The sequence below is a fragment of the Aythya fuligula genome, chromosome 2 (genome assembly GCF_009819795.1).
Source record: "Aythya fuligula isolate bAytFul2 chromosome 2, bAytFul2.pri, whole genome shotgun sequence".
Classification (NCBI taxonomy): Eukaryota; Metazoa; Chordata; class Aves; order Anseriformes; family Anatidae; genus Aythya; species Aythya fuligula.
Window position 1 is genome coordinate 110787506 of NC_045560.1, and position 19400 is coordinate 110806905.

At 43.6% G+C, this 19400-nt stretch overlaps 1 protein-coding gene across 1 annotated transcript in view; it reads right to left on the minus strand.

Moving 5' to 3' along the window:
* Positions 1-1377: 1377 nt before the first annotated feature.
* TMEM241 (transmembrane protein 241) overlaps positions 1378-19400 on the minus strand; it is a 46441-nt gene continuing 28418 nt past the window's right edge. Inside the window, exons 14-15 of the mRNA XM_032182736.1 lie at positions 4709-4773; positions 1378-2090 (exon numbers count right to left, since the gene is read on the minus strand). Of these exons, the coding sequence (XP_032038627.1) occupies positions 2030-2090; positions 4709-4773 (126 nt within the window). The 3' untranslated portion in view covers positions 1378-2029. The remainder of the gene's footprint in view (positions 2091-4708; positions 4774-19400) is intronic.

Sequence of the window (19400 nt, forward strand, 5' to 3'; positions counted from 1 at the left end):
AGAAATAAGCAACGCATTTTCAGGAGAAAATCTCTTCCCGTTTTATCTCCCGGCACAAAACTATTTCGACCTGTGCTTTTACCAGCCTGCCCCTGGCACAGGATTAAGGTTTCGGGCAGGTCTAACTTTCCTGCAATATTTACTACCAGCACCCGTTTCAAAGCACGAACCGTGTCCATATCACACTTCTTGAATCTTTCAGCTCTTGTTCAGGGATGGGAAACAAGAACACAAATGCATACGTGCTCATCCAACAGCTCTGATACAGTTCTGTCTGTGGTGCTGGACTTCAAGAGCCTCTCTACGCCGCCCCAGCAGATCGTACGAGCCCTGCCACGAGCCAACTAAGCAAGATAAGATCAAGAAGGTACCGCATGATCCAGCACTATCCCTGACAGAGTGGTTTGATCCGAAGCAGCAGACGTGAAGGCAGCGCGATGAGGTTTCCTCCTTCAAAGCTCATTATAGCAACCCCCAGGTGTGTTTTTAGCCTCGCGATCTCTCTCCTCCCGAGGCAGGGCTGAATTAAGGACCAGGCCGTGGTTTCCTCAGGCAATTACCACGCTGCTCTGTGTCACACACGCTCCTTGTGTCTGCTCTCACCTGGGAGATGCTGCTGGGAGGGCCCCTCTTCCAAGACCAGGGTCTTTGACCCCCCGCAGGGGTCATCCCCCTCTGAAGCAGGTCGGGCAAATGGGTGCTCTGGGGCTTGGTGTGCTGCTAGGAGTAGGACAAATGAGAGCATGGGAAAAAAAAAAATAATCCAGACTGCAACCTACCCATGAAAATTATGCAAGAAGAGCGGTACACGCAGAGCTTTTCCCACAGCAGAGGTTCCAGCTCCAATTGCAAAATGGAGGCCATCACCTGGGGCTCCTTCCTGAGGCACCGCTGTTCTCCTCTCTGCGAAGGCGCCCCGTTCCTTCCACTGACCATGAAGGAAATTTTTGTCGACTTGGATTAAGGGACTGCAGTTTAGATATCTAATGCCAGGTGGGACGAGTCCGTCTCCTCGTTGAAGATCTGTTATCAAGCTCCTTTTACCGTGTAGACCTTCCTCACAATATTGCCAAGCCAACATTTAACACCGGTTTCGCATAAATTGCTTTCCCAGGCGCTAATATATCAAGGCTGATTTCTAACATCCATTAAGCAACCAGAAATTAAATTTAAGAACTCTTGAGATAAATTGCCTTAGACTCTTTATGACATCCATTCAAGTTTTATAATCTTTTGTTGCCTCTTGCGACAATTCAAGAGACAAACCACTGCTGGGAACAGGACAATTCCCTCCACCCCTTCCAGATGACACAAATTCACAGGCTTCAAGAGGAATCTTGGGGAACGGGAGGCGGAAAAAACACACAAACAGCAAGCACTACAGACGTTGAGATTTATTGCTGATTTCCCCATTTGGCAAAGCTGTCAACCCACCGCAGTTCCATGAGGGAATTCTCTCCAGAAGCCCCGTGGCCTCGGTCACTGTGCCAGCTCAGACGACGTGACTACAGACCTGTGCGCAGCGGCTCGCTGCTCTCAGAACAGTTGGGAACAAAGTCCATCCTGCCTGACACTGAAAGCAAGGCAGGATTTGGGCTCTGACGGTGTTTGGTATAACCTACTGGCAGCTTTCAACAACAACAACAAAAAAAAAAAACAACTGGGAGCATCCAGTGGGGAATGCTGCTTTTCCTGAGTTCAGTTCCCCGTGCAAAAAGCTGCTACTGAGAGGTTTTTGCACAAGGCCAATGGCATGAGACAGCACAGTTTTTCCTTTACCACATCAATCAGAAATCTTGTGCTTTGAGGCAGAGGCTCCTAATCATCCTACCAGCTATGCTGCCCTCTTACCGGCACTATTAATAGCAAAGTTTTTCCTTCTTAATAAAAAAAAAATAAAAATAAAAATAAAAAGCCCTTTTCCCTGTGTTTGGTTGCACTTCTTCATTCTTGCTGCTGCATTTTATTCATGATAGGCTCTCCAGGCTGCAAGTCAGCTCTTTTCCAGCTGGCGAGGTCTGGTTCCGCTTTACGTGCCTGTCCTTTCAGTGTACACAAGCAAGGCTTCTCCAACCCCACTGATCACAAGGCTGTAAACAAAGCAAACCACAAATTCAGCATCAGGCAAGTCCCTTTACTTGGTACAAGGCCAAGCACCCCACGACATTCAGAGAACGGTATTAATTTGCCTAAATGCATTTCAACCTAGAGACAGTATCCCAGGTGATTTTTTCTTCATTTGTCTTGATAAGAGACTGAAAAAATAAATGTCTTGTGTTACAGATCTCACCAGAAATTACCCTTTCTGTACGTTAGGGCTGATGGTAATGACATGAAAAGGCACAAGCCTACATAGAGAATATTGCAGGTAGTTAGGAGAGTAACTACATGCCCACATGCCAGCAAGAAAAGCAAAGGAAGGCAGAAGGGGATGTAAAGCCTGGGTTTTGTGAGCTGAGCAGATCTGGAAAAAGCATTTTGCTCTGGGGAGTTGCCACTGGCCTGGCGAGGCCGGTAGAAATCCTTGTGTTTGCTGCTCTTTGCGAGGAAGCTGGTGGAGGAGAAGTGCCCTGGCTGAAGCAGCACGCGTGCCCAGGCACTTCCTTCCCCTGCTGCTCGCAGCACAGCGGTGGCTCTGACGCTTCTCGCCAAGACTCAGGCATGAAGCAGGATGAATGTCATAAATCCAAATGAGGATGGATGCTTTTTACAAGCACAACCAGCCACTGAAATAATCTATCAACCCAACTGCATTTGTGCAGTAGTTAAAATCTCCCAAATCTTTCCTGCTATCACATCCGAGAGGAATATGCCAGGACACGGACTCTTCTCCACTTTTGTACCAGCGCAAAGCTAAGCACATTGACCTTTCATCTTAGCCTCATGGCTTAGTTAGATTATGAAACAGAAAAGCTCCTTAATGAACTTCATAAACAAAACAAACTTTTATGAAGTTCATTTGTAAGGGTGTTTTTTTTTTTTTTCCCTCATCTAAAAAAAATGCATGTGAAGCTGAAGGCTCTGGTCTTTAATAGCATTACATTCGCTTATATGATTAGTTCTGGTGAGCTGCTTTAAAAATCACATAACTCCCCTTGTTCCTGGGAGGCACAACCATTGTACAGCCGTGACACAACGCCTCCCAGTTACACGGTAGGAGGTGGGTGCTGACAGCCTGCTGTGGAGACAGGAGGCCTCCCCAGTGGGACTGCCAGCAAGGGGCTGCAAGGGCTGCAGGCTTGTCAAAATGATCTAAAACACACTGGTCTGTGCGCCTGAAATCCTGAAATCACCAAGAACCTGAGCACTTCTCTTCGGAGAGGGTTAACTCCGCGTCTTGCCTAGATTTCAGCACCAGTTCTTAACACATCTCTGCATTAATGCCTCTGGAAGCTAAGGTTGGACAATGGATTCTTTTTTATCCCAATGCATGTAGGAAAAACTAAAACCAAGAGTCCTAGAAATGACTTTTTTTTTTTTTTCCTTTTTACGTGTTCTCTACAACATTTTTGACAAAGACTTTAAAAAAAAATAATCTATCGCTGCTGTAGCACTCTACAAATTAGATTGGCAATCCTACACCAAAGATTAAACTGTACAACGCTATCCTGTAAAAATGCATCTGCATTTAAGTTGTTTATAATATCTTATGTCCCCCATCAGTGGAGAAGAAGAATCCCTTTCTGCAGGACTGGAAGTTTCAGGTATGCACCAGCCCGTGCAATCCATGCTTAACTGGATTACTAGGCCAATAGAAACAATCATTATAACTTCGGGATGAGGCAGATCTACAACCCATGGCCGGATGCCAACCCTTTATTTACCTTCGGTTTACCATCTGGCAAATCCTTTGGCTTCTGTTTACTGTGGGAGTGACAGCTAACTGCACTTGCCCATCACTCAGGAATTAACATATGATATCGTCCATGACAAAACTGGAGCAATGCTAAAAACCTCCGTGATTAATGATCTCATGAGTGCTGTGCAGCTGCTATCGTCTAAGAATATTTCCAGAGCTTAGCCAAGGCACTACCGAGGCACAAACAGTAATGGAACTTGAAAATAAATAAAGATACTTCTTAATTGTAGCCATGAAAGCGTAACACTGGCCTAAGGGCAGCAAAGCAAAGTTTCTTGTAATGATACAGATACGTTCATTATTTATGTTACTTTCAGGACCTAAAAACCTCAGGTTAGGTGATTCGTAGTGCGTGGCCAAATGTTACAAAATCCAGATACAGATTTGGAAAAAAAAAAAAAAAAAAAGTTTATTAGCAGTAGTTTATTTTTCTATTTATGCATTCACAGGACACACAGCACCAGGGGCTGTTCATAAACCTGAATGCACTCTATCGGCTAAAAAGCCTGTTACCAAACCATGACTCCCACGCTTCACGTCCAGTTCTGATTTATAGCATGACTTTGAGGAGGTCATTTATTTGCCTGTTGGATCCATTTATCGAGCTGTAAAACACGCTGAGTGAATTGTGGAGGTGCTTAACGTCCGAAATGTCCGTGTTCTCCCACAGAAGGAGAAGAAACGCTCTTCTATTCGTCTTGCTGTACCGAATCCACCACACCTGGTTCTCCTTACGTGCACAATCCTACTAGCACTAATAGAGTCTGCCATTTGAAAAGCATTTCCACATGCAACACCGTGTGGGAATTCATTTCTACTGTTAAGAAAATTGTTCAGATGGGTACTTACCAAGAAATTGTTGGCACGTTAGCAGTCATGACGAAGAAGAGTGGTGATAAGCTAGCAGTGATAACCTGTAAAATCGAGAGGAGAAAAAAAAAACAACAACAACTTAGTGACCTTGTGATAGCACAAATGAAAACTGAAACGCTTTTACTGAAATTAAATTTCCATATATGCAGACACATTTTTTTTTTTTTTTTTTTTACTTTGCTTTTATAACTATTAAGAGTCCAAAAATAGACAGTCAATGACAGGAAAAATGCAACGAGACTATGCCAAGCAGCCGAACATTGCTGAAGGTGGAATTCCTCTGCAGAGGCACCTCCTTTCTCCTCTGCCCTGCGTGAGGCAGGCCAGAAGACGACCCGACGTGTGGGGACATGAGAGTTGTGCAACCAGCTCGGAGCAAGAACACAAGGTATCCCTGGGAAGCACGTTTCAAACTGAGGTTAAACAGGGCTTTGAGCAACCTAATTGAGTGAAAGGAGTCCTCCCCGTGGCAGGGGCGTTGGTCTAGGTGACCTTTAAAGGCCTCTTCCAACCCCATTTCTGATGAGAATGAGAGCCTCAAATGTGTTGTGGGTGTAGAAAAGATGGAAAAAGGAAAAAAATAAAAAAGGGATTGGGGTAAATAAAAACAATGTAACTTCAACGTGTTTCTACCTCAAATATTTTCTTACACCAAGGTGTCCTGGGCAGAGAAAATGGGGAGAAATTACTTTATATGACTTTATATTTTTGTAGTACCAATCCCAGAAACTGCTAACCCCTGAGGTAGGATGGTTTGCAGCAGATCCCTGTCTCAGCAGCTACGGAGCTACCACATCTGCAGCCTGCTCTCGGGGCTGGACATTTTGTTGCCAGATGGATAATGTAAAATGGAAAGAGTTCAGAGAACAGTGACAGAGTCATTAGATGGAGGAATTGATTTGCAGTCAACAGTTCGGATAAGCAATGCCTGTGGGAAAGGAAGCCTTGGTAGTGATTTACAAATACTTGGGAAACACAAGCGCCGAGGAATGAAGGGAACTATTTAGGATAATACGAAGTTGCCCAAGGAAAATGATGAAATTAAGAAACCAAACATTTAAATAATTATCAGCTAAGATTTCCTCACAGTTGTTTGTCTAGCGGACTCCCAGGGGATGCAGCAGAAACCTCACTCCTTCATCTCCTACAGACTTGTTGTAACATTAATACGTGTCCGGCAGGGAAGTAAATGCTTCTTCGTAGTAAGCTATGTGCAATGGAGCTTGAGCCAAGGATTTGTTAGCCAACACACATCACACTCACCACGGCTGTGCTGTCCAAGACAGGTCTGTGAACCCGCAGGTCACAAGCAGCAGCAGGAGAGAGGCTGGTGCATCGCTTCCCCAGCCCCAGCCTAATGGTTGGAGGGGGAAGGGGGCGATAATGTAAAGCCACAGAAGGGCAGTAAGTGAGAAGGGACAGAAGTTAAAGCGGTGTCACCCACTCCGTTGTAGAGTCGTGTTTATCAGAAACTTGAGAGGAGGCCAGGAGCAGAGAAACAGGCATTGAGGAACCCAGTGAGCACAGGCCTTATCGAAAAACAATACCCCACTGTACTGCGATCATCCCAAAACCCTGCAAAAATGCTACTGCAGGCTGTAGCCTTTTGGACTTGCTGCCGAACAGCCCTGTATTTCTGAAAAATTATGTAAGGGTGCCTCAGTGCCAAAGAGAAACAAGATGTGGGCTGGAATAGCACATGAAATAAGCATGGGCAAGAAAAAAAAAAGAAAAAAAAAGCAGCAAAACAAAAGGAAAACACGCTGCTAAAAATGTCGACCTTTGATTGTTTGTGTAACGTGGAAAGGAGAAGCTAACCCTATCATTTGTTCCAGGGGAAGGCTCTGACATCTAGACATAAAGTTCAGAAGGTTATTTTCCTTTTACTGCACTTCAGCATTTCCTGAAGTGTTTTGAGTGCACGTGTACTTAGTTAAAAAAAGAAAATACACCTACACTGATGTCCTGAATGTCCTTTAGAATAAAAATCAGGCGAAGTGTGGTAATGTCTTTCTTCACTTGAAAGGTCACGGTTGTCCTCCTAGGCACTGAGATGCCTTAGGAAAAGGAATGAGCTTGCAAGACAAAGGAAACCAAGTAAAGGGCAAATTAAATTAGCGATTTCCAAATCTACCTGCTGAATCCTTAAAAGTAGGAGATGGAAAGGAAAATTTTCATTAGGCATAGCCAGCCTGCTTAAAGCAAAGGTCCCCAAGATTCTGACATACAGTCCAAATTCCACCTAATGATATGGACACTAATTGTCCCAAATGATACAGACCAGATGGTTCAACCCAAATGATTTTAGACACAGGAATAGCTCCATGAACTCCGGCTACCTACGTGCTTGTAGAAACTGTGACCATGCAAAAGCCATTTTAAAAGCATTTATACTGCAAACATTTGTACAAAATTCTGACGCAGCTTTCGGCGATTAGGAAAAAAAAAAAATCTGAGTGCAGCATCATCTAACAAAACACTTCCATGTGAGCTGGAGTTGTTCTCAAGAAATCATTTCAAAACCTTCCTTGCTCAAAAAGAAAACAAAAAAAGAAAAAAAAAAAAGGGGGGGGGGTTGCTTCTTAAAATAAACCATATTAAATTTACCACGTCACTCTGCTGATCCGTGGAAACAACATGCATTTGAAGGGAACATTCGATTAACACCTATTTACCTTCATCTCAATTATTTCTGTAGTTCCAACCGCTGATTCATTTACAAGTAATTTTGGAAGTAAACAAAAATTTGGGTATGGCAGAGTGCGGTTGCTGTCTCCATCAGAAACAGTTCCAGTTCTTCACAAAATCTGTCAGCCCTGAAGGCAATAACTGCAGCCTTGCGAAGGACACGAGAGGCAACAAGACCAAAGCAGCATCAAAGTGCTCGGTACCAGAGTAAGGTGCATCAAGCCCAAATACCCTAATACGTGGAAGAACTTGGTGCACAGCAGGAGCACATCCAACATGCAAAAGTCAACCTGCATTTGTGAATCTGCTGAAGTGTTTCGTGAACGCACGGAAACGCTGTTACCACAAACTCAAAGCTCCCCAAGAACTTCGATAGGCTGCGACACAACTCCTGATGTGAAAGACCCCCTCCTTTCTCCTAATCACTTTACGGTCAGATGACAACACGTGTTCAGAAGAGAAAGCAAAATTTGTTTACTAAAAGTTGTTTGAAAAACTTAGGGAAAAAAAATCATTTAGAAATCATTTATTTTTAGGAAAAAAAAAAAAAAGACAGAAAACAGTTTTTATAGGTGACAACACAATACATAGGCTGTATAATTCTTTGCTGAGGAACCTTATGAACAGCAAGATTACAGCTGGTCCTGCTTCCCAATTATACCTACTTCTTGACCATAAGGAAATTCTGCTAAGTCTGACACGTGGCATAAAGACAGGAGATGACAATGGCATCCTAAAGGTGCCTGGCTCTTGACGAAGCAGACACCTGGATCCTGGGAGATGCAGAAATGTGGGACTACACGTCCTTTGCTGCCTCTCATCCTCCACCGAGCAGCTGTGATGGTCTCACAGACTGCACGGCGTCAATCCTTGGACAGGTCAGCCCAGCCAGCACTGGCTAGACAAATGTGTCATTCCTGAGCGAGCAATCATTGATCCCTTCCCTCCCTGACCTCACAAGTACCTTAGCGAAAGATTTTCGAGCTGCAAAAGCTGGCTCTGGGTTTGGAGTATCTAACATTTCTGAGGTGTTCAGGAACACGTTGTTTATGTAGCTGAGAATGCAGACGAGGCCATTTTCGGAATTTAAGCTCTGATTTAATCTTCCTATCTGGAACTGAAAGATACGGGGGATTTGGTCCAGATACGAACACGATTTGTTAGTAGTACAACTGTATCTGTACATACCATATAAAAAGTACGTTTCCTCTGATTCACTGCTAAACGGCAAAGTTAAATGTCATACGGTGCTTGCTGCAAGCGAACGCAGAACACTTTATAAAAGTTTTCCTGACTTTGTGTACACACAGCCAATCCTCGTAACCTCGCTTCTCCAAACTGCCAGAACCTCTGTCCTTACAAAAACGCGTATTTTCTTCCAAAGACAGCGTTTGGAAATGGCTCATCAAGTTCACTCACTGTTCAAAATAAATCTTGCGATTTATCATCAGGTCATCTTCTCAAAACAGCAGGAAAAGGCTTCTGATGTACGTAACCTTTGTTTTCATTCTGCTGGTGGAATTAAAGCAATGCCGAGCTTTTTATAGACATAATATTTGTTTTGCCCCTCTTCTGCATGTTTTAACCAGCTGCTAAGATAATTGTCAAAAATCGCCAGGGAAATGGATCACTTTTAGTGCTGCTGAAAGCAGCTACATCAAGATAATACATTAACATGAAAAAGGCAAAAATTACAGCGGGCAAGAAGCTGTAACAACACATTCTTGTCTTTCTCGAGGGACAGCCACTGAAATAATTTATCAAATGTTATTGTTACATCTCTTTTGCATACACATCTACTTGGCAGTAAGCGTATGTACATATGCACACACATGAAATGCTCTGCGAGGTAGGGAGATCTAGCAAACAATATCCTCAGAACAGGAAAAAAGGAACAGTTAATCTTATTAGTTATCGCCTATATTCAATAATTCACGTGTCCTGAGCTATTATTAACACCATTCCTCCTCGTTTACACACGTTTTTCATTTCAGCTGGAGTAGAAGCCACTTCTATCTAGCTCTCCTCTACCTTGCTACATTCATATTTAAGGTAACCAAACACGGCCAGATTAGCCAGAAGTTTTTAAGTCAGAGATACCTGGCAGCTGCAGAAGCAGACGTGGTCCAGTGTGTTCTGAAAAGCCCTTCTGAAATAACCCAAACCTATTCTGAGGGTCTGTTGTTACCAATGACAAGGAAAGATGAAATATGCTGCTTAACCCAACAGCTCCAGGTGATAACACAGCCCCTTTGAAGGAGCAGTGCTCATAGTTTCACAGACAAGGAACAATTCTAAGCAGCTTTCTGCAAGGAAAAATAATGAATCTCTGGCCTCGAAGCACCAAAATACTGTCCCTTCCAAAAGGAAATGGCAATGCCATAATCCTGCTTGAAGAGCTGAGCAGCCCAAACAAGGAAAGAAACCATTCAAAGTGAAATACACTGGAAAAGGGGGAAAAACAAAGCAGGTTTTGCTGTCGGTTCTGCTCATTGGTTTAAAGCTACCTTGAGCATGCCTGCTGCGTTACCCTCAGTCTGACCGAAGTGCAGACGTACCCTAAGGGCTTTTGTTCCCTGATGGACTTCACAGGAGGCTGACACAGCCACCTTTCCAGCACACACCACAGCGGGAATTCAGCAGGCATTGCAGTGAATTTGAACGTCACAGCATCCAGAGGTGAAATTTGCTCATGGAAGGTGGATTCTGCTCAGCTCTCCTGAAGCTGTGTCAGGAGGAGAAGCAAGAAAACCCTTTAACCCTTCCTGACACACACCCTGAGCAGGTTGTTGGAGGACGGTCTGGTGATGCTGGCACCGTGGTGACATCAATTTCATGATCCACAAAGCGTGGATCTGGCCACACAGCAGTCTTACCAGCTGCAGCAGATTTCTTTGAGATCCTTTGCTTCATGTCTGCTTAAATGCCTGCGCAGATGTCCACCGTCCCTGAAGTACGTGTTCCTCGAAGGGGATTTGGTCACTCTGCTCTGCTCTTCCTCTGTGCTGTACTTCTGGTTTTTTGAGTGTTATTAAAATAATAATGGCAAAATCAATTTTGAACACAGTTCAAGAGGGCATGGTTAGCTCCCATTACTGTGACTCAAATGCAGCCAGTGCTTAAACACGCCCTGGCATTCGCACACTTAATGGGAAAGATAAAATTCAGTTCTGGCGTAATTAATCTACTTGACTTTCATAGCGATTAACTTCTCACCAGCTTAAAGCCACCTACATGTTGCATTCAAAACATGAAACATACTAAAAACAGGGGGAGAGTAGATTAAATAACAAAATCAGAAGCCTGCCATCTAAAATGTTTCCAGAACAGAAGCAGTATAAATGTTCTGTCTAGCAGAATCATCAGATATTTTAATTTAATTTTATTTTTTTTTAACCAACAGCCAAAGGAGCAGTCTCTGTCTCACAGAGGAGTATCTTTACATATTAGCTTTCCAACTGCTTTGAGAAAACAGAGTTCTTAATTACATCCAGTATGATTTTAGAGGGCAGAGAAACCTCTGCATCTCCACGTCTGGATACACGCAGTTCCAGTACTTAGGGAAGTAGGTACACAGCCTCTGCTTTCTATCACATTTAAGAAGGTTTTTCTCAGTGCCATTTTTTGTTTGTACTTTTTGTGTCTGGGTTGTGATGATCAAGACAGCCAAGACCCTGATCCTACATGTGCAAAATCTGCAGCAATAGGTGGATCTATCAGGTCCCTTAAAGTCATTCAGCATCCCGTCCTCTCACATTAATACATTGTCCAGGACTAATCTAAAATCTTTTCAGATTAACATGCTATTATTATTGCTATGCTAAGGATTGCAAAGAATTGGGTTATTCTTCACGGTTTTAATTTTCCATTCCAAAACAAAAGCCTTTCCAAGGCTTTCTGAAAACGTAATCCAGATACTGATCTCTCTCTCAGTATTCACCTGTATTGAGGAGAAAAAGGGGAAATGATGCACAATTCATGTAATTAAGCTGTAAAAGCTTCATGCATTGAAATGCTGAACTGTCCTTTTCCTCTCTTATTTCAGCCTGTTTTCAGCAAGTCTCTTTTCCTTACCTTCTGTCCCACTACGGCAATGGCCTTAAACTGCTTCTGCCACTTCATCTCTCCCTTGAAACCTCTGAGCTCAGAAGCTGGCAGGACAAGGTTTCATAATCATCTTGTTCTTATTATCTGAATTATTAAATATTTGTGTAATGGAGCAAGCATTTATCAACAGCAACGACAGCAGCAGCGAAGTGTTCTACCTATTAAGATCCCAAACACCAGCTGGAGTGAACCAGCGGACCAAGGGTTTGTTTCAGCAAGCCCTGGTTGATGTCAGAGGCATCAGGAGGATTTATAATCCTTCCCCAATGCAGCAAGTCTGCAGCTGATGTGCACATCAGAGGAAAGGAGGGATCTGCACATCGACCTTAGCTTATAGAAGACTTGCACCCCTTGGCACACGGTTTATTTCACTTAGTATTTCACTTCTGTACTGCAAAGATTTGCATACAACGTTCTCTTATGCTGAAAAAACACCAGGGACCACGCCACTGAAACCATCTGAGCATATCTGAACCTGTAAAAAAAACAAATTGTGTTGTTTGTTTTTTTACCTTGAATTGTATTGGTTAGTAATATGGCACAACTTGCTAAAGAAGCATTTCTGTGGCCTGATTTGAGAAGTATTGCTTTTCATTTCTGGGGAAATGCCAGCTCTTCCAACGCTCTGCCACTGTAAAATACTGCAATAAAATGCACTCGGACTTACATCAAGCTCAGCAATAGCCTTTTGGCGTTCCAAGTTCCTCTTTACCTCATCTAACCCTTACGAGATTACGAAATAGAGACGGAGAAGGCCGATAACCCAGGCAAGAAGACCCTCTTTTTCACTGTCAGACTAAAGCAGCAAACCTAACAGGCAAGCTGACAGTTTGCTGTCTATATCTGGCACAAAAGGAGTTGGCTGCTCGTGAAGAACCGAGCTCAGCATCTGCCTGTGTCTGTCTTCCTCCCAAACGCTGGGATCCAGCGGGTGGGCCAGCAGCCAGATCTGGCAGGATCTTTTACCGTAACAGCCCACCTTGCAGTATCAGGATCTTGGAGGGAAGGTGGGAGACGAGGCAATTCCTGAGCCATCACCTCCCGCAGCAGTGGCTCAGCCGGCATCCAGAAGGAACAACAAAAAAAAAAGTTGGTTTTAGTGATTAAGTTTCTTAGCAGCTTGGATCCATGAAAAAGAGGAATATTGCTTTTTCCATTCTTATATAATCCAAAGAAACACCTGAAGTGTTTATGATCCCCGTCAGTATTATCAGATGTGAAACTATTTTCTGTCGTGACTAACTCAGAGCTCTGTAGGGATATCACTAGTATCAAAAATAGCATAGGAAACTTTTTTTTTTTAAATCTGTTAGCAAAAATAGCAAGTTTCCATCAACCTCTCTCCCCCACAACACGCACAGTTTTGGGATTTCTGTGCATGTACGAAGTCCACTTCCTATTGTATTTCCCATCTCACGACTCCTTTGGGAAAACCTAATTTATAAGCAAACAATTCCCAGACTAGATAACTAAATCTTCCTGCTGACCCCTTTCTGTACAACCCAACAACAGTCACAGTCTCTGCTTTCCCACTTTCTGGTGTGTTTATGCTGTTTTAGCAATGATGTAATGGAAAGAAATCAACATGCTATTATTATTGTTATGCTAAGGATTGCAAAGAATTGGGTTATTCTTCACGGTTTTAATTTTCCATTCAAAAACAAAAGCCTTTCCAAGGCTTTCTAACCATTCACTGTTACAAAAGGTCAAAATATTCCATCAGAAACCTTAAAAAAAAAGCAATACTTGGAAAAATGTTTTTAAATGTGCTCATAGCTGACCCATTTTGAGTAATGCCTTTTATGAACAGTGTCACAAGGTTATGCACTTGGTCCTGTGGGTGTCAGCAGCATGTGAGTGTCCCACGTGTGAGAAGAGAGTGGCTGAAATGACTACAGTCTGTGGGCTCCCATTCACTTCGAACAGGTGAGGAAGCAGCAGCCAAGACAACCTGTTGCCTCCTGCCCTCTTTGGAAAACCATTCATGGGAATGCACACAGAGAAAGCTGAACTCTGCCCTCTTCCTCTCCATACTAGCCATGGGTAGGACAGGAATAGGTGGTGGTCATCTCGTGAGACCATCTGAAGCTTAGGTAATTTCCCTGAGCACCAGGTATTTTAGGGATGGGATATAAATCAGGGGGCAAACCCTTCAGTCTGCCTCCCCCAGAGCCCTGTGCAACCTGGAGCGTGGCACCAAGTGCCTGTCAGAGAGGTCAATGATCAGGCTCAAGGGTTGTGAGGCCCTCTGGAGACACCTCACTCGTGAAGGGTTTTAAGAACCAGAAAGGCAGCTGGTGATCCCGATCCTGGAAGGAACCAGGAACCAGCAAGGGGAAGGAGGCCGTTTTCTGCTCATCTTTGGAAGCCTACACTGAGAGAGCTCTGAAACCTTCGACATCAGGATGTTGTATAACGCATGGCTTTCCCATAGAAGTTTTTTTATTTACATCAGTGCATTTCTGATGGAAACAATTTCTGAACCAGCCCTTATTCCTTTGTCTTCTCTTTGTCACACTTATGATTCATCTCCCAGCCTCGGCTCTCCATATAAAAGGAACTCCAGGAAACTGAATAACAACCCAGGATACCAGGAACCTATTATGCCAAGGAACCAATGAACCTGCATCCTCCGCAATTCAAACTTCCATTAGATTAGACAAAGTCTGCTTTTGAATTGTCATTTTCTACTATCAAATACACAGGGGAGTGTGTCAAGGGCTGGGGTGAAAAAAATAGCTTCAGAAAAACATTCTCCCAGCTAGCAGTCCTGCAGTTATCTTTATGTGCAAGAGGATGACCATACCAAATGTACACAACGCGCTTTAAATCAACGCTCGATACAGATAAAAGCAAACAAACTAATTCAGAGCATCTTTTTGGGGCTCAATCTATCAATTCATGTCACATAACTTTATGTACTTACCCAGTCGTGCCCAAAAGCTGTGCAGCTGCCATTTTGTAGTGAATACACAAACGCAGCCCTATGCAACACCTGTTAACATATGTATTAAAGCTTACCATTGCCTGGAGATGCAAAATCCCCAGCAAGTCTCAGCTATTTTTACAGGACAGCTTCCCTAAATTGTATTAGTGCCCCAGGGAGCCTGCGCCACTGCGCTTAGCGGCCACGGAGCACGCAGAGGAGTTGTTATGGAGACTGATTTCTTCCCAACAATTACATGGCGTAATTAGTGCTGGATGCTACGACGTAACCATCAAGCTGTATCCATGGGAACTACCCGAAAACCTACACTTACAGGTTTCCACAACTGGGGTGCTTTACAGACCTTTAAGATGCAGTTAAGAGTACGCTGATTACCTTACCTGCTCATCAGGCTCAGCTGAGAAACACCCTTTCTCTTCCAGAGGTATTTTACAGTCCCCATGGTGACTGACACATACATGTGACAAGAATAAAGTTGTGTATTTCATACAGTGATGGCCGAGCACAAAGTAATAAGATTTTTTACCATCCTTAATCATGTTTATGCATGTGTGCGTACATCCACATGCATAAAAGTACATGTGGCATGTAGGTGGAAGAAGCTCACTTCTACATTTATAAAACAACTTCTTAGCATACACAGAAGAATTGGGGTCATGGAAACTCCCTCTCTCAGATAGAGATGTTTGCCTGCATACAGCAGCACACGAAGAAGAGACTACTTCCATCTGCAACAGAACTAAATGGGCACGTTCAGACAGTCAAACATATTCTGGTTCTGGTTACGATACACGTATAAAACTCTTGAACACAATATTTCATCCAGAATCCTCTCCCATCAGGGCAGAGATGCACAAGGAGAGCCATTTGCTTCACATCGGGTGCCAGTGGCAAGACTCTCCTGCAGTGGCACCTTTTTCTGCAAGGAGATATCCCTCAGCAGAAGCAAGGAGCTGACGTTCTCAACTAGAATATTTTATAGCACCTGCATGCTAAGCAGCAGTGCAAGGGAGGAATTAAGGGAAATTCAAACAGGAGAAAATGCTGTAGGAAAGGATTTAAGACTATAAAAATAAGGAAAAAGTTGATTTTGTTTTATTTCTCTTGGTTGGTTTGCCCCTGTAGTTAAAGTAGGTAAAATTCTCATGTCAATTGCTATCTGTGGAGAGGAGCAGTGAGCACAGCCAGGCTAAGAGATGCAGAAGATTCACAGTTGTGGCCTCTCCATTTTATGAGAAGCAGGAAAAAATAGATTTTCTGCTTTAATAAAAAAAAGCATCAGTACTTTCCAATCTCTAGGAGTGTTATCATCCTTTTTTTTTTTCACTGATATGAAGATGGATCTACTCTATCCTTTCTCTTCAGGACACCACAGGGACCTAGGAAGCAGGTAGACAGGCATAAAATGTAAAATCAAAGACCACAGGAGGCATTCTGAAGAGCTGTTAGGTATTTTGGGGGAGAACTAAAATGCTGGTTTGTAAGTACAGCAGGCTACAGTTAGTTACATCAGAGCCATGGCTAAGCTATTCTTTCAGATGCTTCTCCAAAAGTACTTTTGCAATGTCTGGCAGCCAGCACTAAACACAGAGTGACCTGGGGCAACCACTTCTAAAGTTAACAAACAAGGAACCAAAGCAGCTGTCAGGAGATGCTTTTATGGAGCAGGGAGCCTCCAACACGATTCAGATAGGCTGGAGATTACATAATTGGGCATAGGATGGGCATAAAGAAAAGAATTGCACACTCCTGGTCTGATTAAATGAAGTTTTCTTCCAGCTAATGTGTAAAACCAGGGTAAAATCCAGTGCAACTTGACCTCAGTTATTTTGTCAGAGGAGGGAGGAAGGAAGAAATCAAAACGCACCATCCACTGACCCTCCCCTTCTACTCTTCCTCCTTATAAAAGGTGTCTCAGTAGATTCCTGTTGGAAATAAGCTGAATTCACTACTTCAAGCTTCACTGGGATCACAAATTCACACCGAACCAGTATCTCGCTGCAGCAAAGTGCTGAAACACCGCTGCTCCTTCCTATTCCTGATTCAAGTTTTTCTGCTGCCTGCTTTTTGGAGTCCCTAGCAGGTTTCATCACCAGATATAGATTGGCAGCCTGAACATAAACAAACTCACTGACAGCACTGTTAGAGCTCATTAGCGTTCTCACCAGCTGCTTCTGTCTGTATATACGAGCATCTCCAGTTTTTCTTTCCAGTGCGTGACCCGTGATACCAGCACAGCTTTCAAATTAAACCAAGAAAACTTAGTGGAACTTCAAATCCTTGCCCTTCTGGGGATTAAATTCGTGCAAAGCTATGACAAAGCATTCCATATTTCTTGGGCTTCTTGAAAGTTTTTTTTTGTTTGTTTGTTTTTCAGATCACTTTAGCGATTTTCTTGGCATTCCTCGGAAATCTATACAGATATGACTAATGCACGGGCTATTTGCTTGCACAGCAGAAGCGCGGCGTGTTTGTCACTGCAGATATCACGCAGGGCCATACACACAGATGAAGCCTGTGCTTTGTCTGTCCACGCACAGAGCAACGCTTTGACAAGAAAGCTGTCAAAAATCATTACAGGGAAGAATTCAAAAACCTCATCCAACGATTAAGTTGCCAGAGCCAAGGCAAGGATCGTAAAAACAAGTTACGACCCAGCTCCAGCTTTTAAGTGAATGAAAAATTAGAGGGCAGGGAGGCCAAATATGTGGGCTTCACAAGGAATGTCTCCTCGAATCTTTAAAGGAGCCCAAGCAGCTCTCACGGCTAGTTCATTGGTGTATGGGCACTTAACGAGACCTGAAGTGGTGGCAGCAATCTCGGCCCCAGCTCATCAGTCACCCAGGTACAAAGCACCCAAATGGAAAACACATTTTCTGATCCTCGGCACCTCCCTCGAGGCCTGTGCTGCTTGCTGTCTGAGGCCTTCAGCATTCTCCTTTCTTGGCTCATCTGCAGGATAAACATACCCTGGCCTCCAAAGCTGCTCCTTTCCAACTGCTGGTGAAAACTCCAGTCAGACCGAGAGATTAAGAGGATGATCTAGGGCACTACTCAATACAAGAAAAATGCTCATGTGGGAACGCAAAGCCACTGTTGTTACCCAGAGTGGTGTTTTTTTTTTTTTTTTTTTTTTTTTTTTTTTCCATTGGATCTCATTTCATTCTGCAAGTCCAGATTCAAATAGTTTCTATCTTTAATCTTTATCCACATTAACTTCCTCCTCCCCCCCTCCCCCCAAGGGCGTCACACACTTGGGTTTAAGCACGTTTTTACAGGGCTGGTTACACACTGCTTTTCTGCACCTTTCCTCCGTTCACGACTTAGGATGTGATTGAGACAGCTCCTCGGATCTCGGCAGTGCTGGGTTGGATCAGCGTGCAGTTACGACACTTCCAAACACCTGCAGGAAGCAGCAGCAGTGATCAGGTAGATAGGATTCTCCCTAACCACCCCACGTGTAACTCTGTGCTTTGTTAGTTACCAAACAGCTGATGAGGATCTCGCAGGAGCTGGTAGAGCAGCCCCTGCCTTTGCGGGTAGCTTCAGCTCGTTGCTTTCTGCCCATCTGGGGCTGTCTTTGCAGTCCCTTTTGGTCCTGTTCTAAAACTGACACACAGTATTTCTGAATTATTATTATTATTATTTTTTATTATTACTATTTTTAAGTATTCACTGCCTTCTACTCCAGAATCAGTTGCAGTTCAGCACGGAGAGCAGCAGCTCCTTTGCGTCCTGAATACCGCCTCAGACTGAGCCCAAAAAAAATCTTACAGTCAGCTTTAACATTCTTGCCCTGAGCTTTAAACACTACTGAAAGACATTTAGGAAATTGCTACTTTGGGGAAAATGAGAGCTACAGACAGATCTGGTGTCCTGATTGCTTGTTCCCCTCTTTGAATTCAGGAGGAGGCATATAATTTGAGCACTGCGTTAGAAGTTACAGGAGGAAAAGGACTGATTTGCTCTGTTACAAAAGCCTTCCGAAGCAAGATGAGTAATTACACCACACACATGCACACAGACCCCTTAAAACTAACGAATAGATTAAATTATCAGTGATACAAGCTAAAATCTTTAGTTGCTACAAAGGCACGGAATTTCATTGACAACAGCGGCTAGAAAAAACTTTGTCTAATTTCTATCTAGAGCTGGCCAAACCCCCACAAATCTAGAAGTCCTTGAACTTTGGGAAAGCTTTGATCCACTCCAGACCTTGTGGCTCTGATTCGCTTCAGCTGGGAAGCACCCAAATCTGCTTAAAATATATTTCACAACACGTCCTTGCCTGAATTTTTTGGGGATAGGTCATAAATACCACATGCAGAACCGTTCCTCATTATTCACAATACCTACGAGCAGAGCCAGCTATTCCCATCTCCAGCCCAGAGCATTAGAGAACAAAAATGCAAGAGCAAGCTTGAGATCAGCTGACTTGCTACCAAGGAGCAAGAAGAAAAGTTAAAGCACTAAAATCTGCAGCCAGAACGCTTGGGAGAAATTCAGACGGGTGAGAAACTCCATACGACTTGCACAGCATGAAACAGTTTGCGAAGCAAAAACGAGCCACAGCCCTGCCTTCTTGTTATCACCAGAAGAAAAAAGAATAATAATTTAACTACAGCTTCTAAACAGGCATGTTGTGCAAGGATACTTTGTTGTTGTTGAAGGTAACAGATTCATCGTTGCCTTATTTTGACTTATGTTCATTATCCTCAGCCCCTTCCCAGAGGGCATGTGCTCTAAGGCCCCTGACTATCCTGGTGATCCTCTGCTGAGCCCGCTACAGTTTATCAATGTCTTCCTTGTATTGAGGGTCCCAAAACAAGATTCTAGGCCAGACAGAGTAGATCGATGGGCTGAGCTCAATTACACGACGTTCAGGGCAGGAGAGCAACAAAACTGGTGAAGGGACTACAAAATATG